The sequence below is a fragment of the Terrapene carolina genome, unplaced genomic scaffold (genome assembly GCF_002925995.2).
Source record: "Terrapene carolina triunguis isolate 2854851 unplaced genomic scaffold, T_m_triunguis-2.0 Scaffold495, whole genome shotgun sequence".
Lineage (NCBI taxonomy): Eukaryota > Metazoa > Chordata > Testudines > Emydidae > Terrapene > Terrapene triunguis.
The window spans coordinates 72,890-76,354 of record NW_020664846.1 but is presented as its reverse complement, the minus strand read 5'-3'; the positions used below and the strand labels follow the sequence as shown (position 1 = coordinate 76,354).

Genomic DNA, 3,465 nt, shown 5'->3' with positions numbered 1-3,465 from the left:
CATTGATTTCAAAAGAGTAAAGTCGGAAGGATCGGGCCCAGCAGCAATGCTTTCTCCACCCAGGGCATAAAAATATGATTGAAAAATTGTTTGAGAATTGAACACACCAATTTAGTTTAATACACCAGGTGCATGTTATAGTCTGAAGCATTCTATAAAAAATAATTATTAGGGGTTTGTTAAAAAAGGGTAACAAAGTGAACAAACGACTAGGTAAAAATGGAGCATTGTAGTTAACAAAAAACCCTAAACAAACAAAACACGTTAAAATATATTAAACATACGTTTTCTTCCAGTACATGAAACATGCAGCACAGCACACGGTAATGCTTTTTTAAACTCGGTGGGGCTAATTTTTATTCTTATATTCAAATTCTGTTTGTGTTCTTTCTAAATCTCAAAATACACTAGGCTACTGTATAAGTTAGCATAAGACACAATCATTTCACTTTCAGTGGTGCTTCTGTATTTTCTGCTGAGAAAGCTCTAACTCTGACAGTCATCCTCATCATAAATGAAGAGGATCTCCTATTTACATATAGTATATCACATGCTCTGTCTAGTTTAAGGAAGGTGGGGAGGGGGCCCCAAAATTTTTTAATCCGGACCTGCCTGGGCCACAACTGTTTTGGGAACCAAATGTTTTGCCTAGTTCCAAGTCACTTCCTGTGAAATTCTCCCCCCAGATCATCTGACACGTTATTGACCCAACCAACTGAACAACAGCGTGATCATATCCAATTACTTCAGCGAGTTGCACCGTTTGTGGTGTACTGTTGTTCACCATTTCAGTATGGAGATTTAAAATACACAACTAGTTCCTTGGTAGCATGCCCAATAAATTGGAGTATTCTCTCCCGGTGACTGAAAGAATTTCCTCTCTGTCACCGTGGAGGGATGGGAAAAAAATCACAAGACTATTTTAGCAAATGGTAATGTGTTTCAAAGTCTCTAATAAATCTGATCTACATTCTGTCCAACAAAATATCCAGTTACGTGACCAAACGGCATTCAGGAAAGAGAGAAAAATCCATAATGCAGAGAAATATGACAATTACCGTGTAATACACTATGAAATTCCAGAGGAGGTTCTATCTAGTGATTCAAAAGCCAGGAGGACAAATTCTCCCACTGTGTTCTCCTATGATCCATTCAAACCTGCTTCACTCAACACCACCTCATCATTATTTTCAAAAGTTTTAGCATAATTGAAATGGGAGAAAACAGCAGTTTTTCCATCTGCTCAGCAGGAAAAAGCCCCAAAGTCACTTTTTCAATCAATGGAAACTGGGATTTAAGATCAGAACGATCACACTGGCTTTGGGATCCACTCAAATTTCCCCTCTAGGTCTGTGACACTTTCATCTCCAGTGCTTACAAGTATGTGATTCCTAAGCACAGAGAGCTGAGAACAGTGTGTCACATGACACTTTGAGAGGCGGAGGGATAGAATAAATTCTAAAGCCGTAGCAGTGAGGGAGTACTCTGACAATGACTCTGCTAGTGGGGGAACAAGAATACTCCTGAGGGAATTCTGTGCCACTGCGCAATGCAGAATTTTGCAGAAATTAATGGTTTTTACGCATAATTTCCTTTCCCCCCTAGAAATAGGCTGCGATGCTGCTGGCCGCCAGCAGGGGCCGCTGGACCCGGCTAAGCCCTGCTTGCACACACAAGACACTGCAGGGGTGGGGAGGACCGGGGGAGAGAGTTCCCGGCAGCTGCAATTCCCTGCACGCCCCGAGGGAAGGAGAGGGCGGTGTGCAGGAAACTCCACACAAGCCTGGGACCCAGCAACAGGCTGTTTCTCCCTCTGGATCCGTGGCCAGTAGGGGGCTGGAGTCTGAGCTGGGAGGACCACGGCTGGGCTCTGGGTGGAAGGGGGATGGGTGCCTGGGCTGGGGGGGACCACGGCTGGGCTCTGCACGGGAGGGGGGCTGGTGTCTGGCCTAGGGGGGCCACAGCTGGTCAGGGGGGGGAGGAGAGCTGGTGTCTGGCCAGGGGTGTGTGTCACAGCTGGGCTCAAGGGGGGAGCTGGTGTCTGGCCTGAGGGGGCCACGGATGGGCTCTGACCACCCGGCTGGGCTCTGGGTGGGGGCGGGGTGGGGCGGAGAAACAGGAACTAGGTTGTCATAGAGGTTTCTTTAACTCTCTGCTCCTGGGGGAATTTTTGTGTGTGTCTGTATTGTTACAGTCATACTTGCTGACAGGTATTTTGAAATAAATTACCAAAATAATTGAAACTGGCATGATTATGTAGTGTTTGTTTTCAGAATTTTAAAATATTGTGTGCAGAATTTTTATTTTTTTGGCGCAGAGTTCCCGCAGGAGTAAATAGAAATGTGATGCTTGGGATTGTCTGCACTAGGAAGAGTGATGGAGGTTGGGTCAGCTTAAGGAGAAATGCGCTAGCTAACCCCAACCATTTTAGCAGGGCTATGTCTTTACTGCAAAAATAGTTAGCTACTCAAGCTTGCTAACTCCACGGAAAACCCTAGTAGAGACAAAGTCCAAGTAGATTTTACCTCAATGTAGCTAGTTGAGGTCATCCCTATCTCCCTATCTGGGACTGACGGACATTCTTGTCAGGAGGGGCACACACTCCCATGCCTTACAGGATATCAAGGAATTGATAGAACGGACAATGGGCTTCACCCCAAAGAAAGATGAGCAGCAAAAGCGGGCAATTCACCTGGGGGAGCTGAGGGACCACAGTGAAGCAAATGGTGCAAACAGCTTTAAAGGTCACTATGTGGGAAATAGCAAATGTATTATAAAAAAAAACTTCGGCCAGCCCTAGCCAAGCTATTTATGGGGTTACTCTCCCTTGTGGATCCTCTGATGCGTAATAAGGTGTGAGTTCTGATTGAAACTTTTCCCACACGCTGAGCATTTAAAGGGTCTGTCTCCTGTGTGGATTGTTTCATGTCTAATAAGGTCTGAGCTCCGAGTGAAGCTTTTCCCGCACTCTGAGCATCTATAGGGTCTCTCCCCCACATGTGTTCTCTGATGCTGAGTAAGGTTTGAGCTGTCAGTGAAGCTTTTCCCACAGTCAGCACATGTGAAAGGTCTACTGCCCGTGTGGATTCTAAAATGTGTAATAAGGTTTGAGTTCCGATTGAAGCTTTTCCCGCACTCAGAACAGGTAAAGGGTCTGGTTCCTGTGTGGATTGTCTGATGTGCAATAAGGTTTGAGCTCACGCTGAAACTTTTCCCGCACTCGGAGCATTTAAAGGGTCTCTGTCCTGTGTGGAGTCTCCGATGTCTACTAAGGTGCGAGTTCCGATTGAAGCTTTTCCCGCACTCGCAGCATCTATAGGGTGTCTTGCCCATGTGGATTCTCTGATGTGTAATAAGAGCTGAGCAGCTACTGAAGGTTTTCCCACACTCCGTGCAGGTGTTTTTTCTCACTCCTGGGGGGATTCTCTGCTGGGCTGTGGTTTCCTGGAGGTCCTTGCCACTTCC

General features: G+C 45.9%; 1 protein-coding gene across 1 annotated transcript in view; it reads right to left on the bottom strand.

Annotated features, from left to right (window-relative positions):
• Positions 1 to 2,249: 2,249 nt before the first annotated feature.
• The window catches only part of LOC112122015 (gastrula zinc finger protein XlCGF49.1-like), a 16,482-nt gene continuing 15,266 nt past the window's right edge, over positions 2,250 to 3,465 (bottom strand). The window contains exon 2 of the mRNA XM_026658656.1: positions 2,250 to 3,460. Within this exon, the coding sequence (XP_026514441.1) occupies positions 2,818 to 3,460 (643 nt within the window). The 3' untranslated portion in view covers positions 2,250 to 2,817. The remainder of the gene's footprint in view (positions 3,461 to 3,465) is intronic.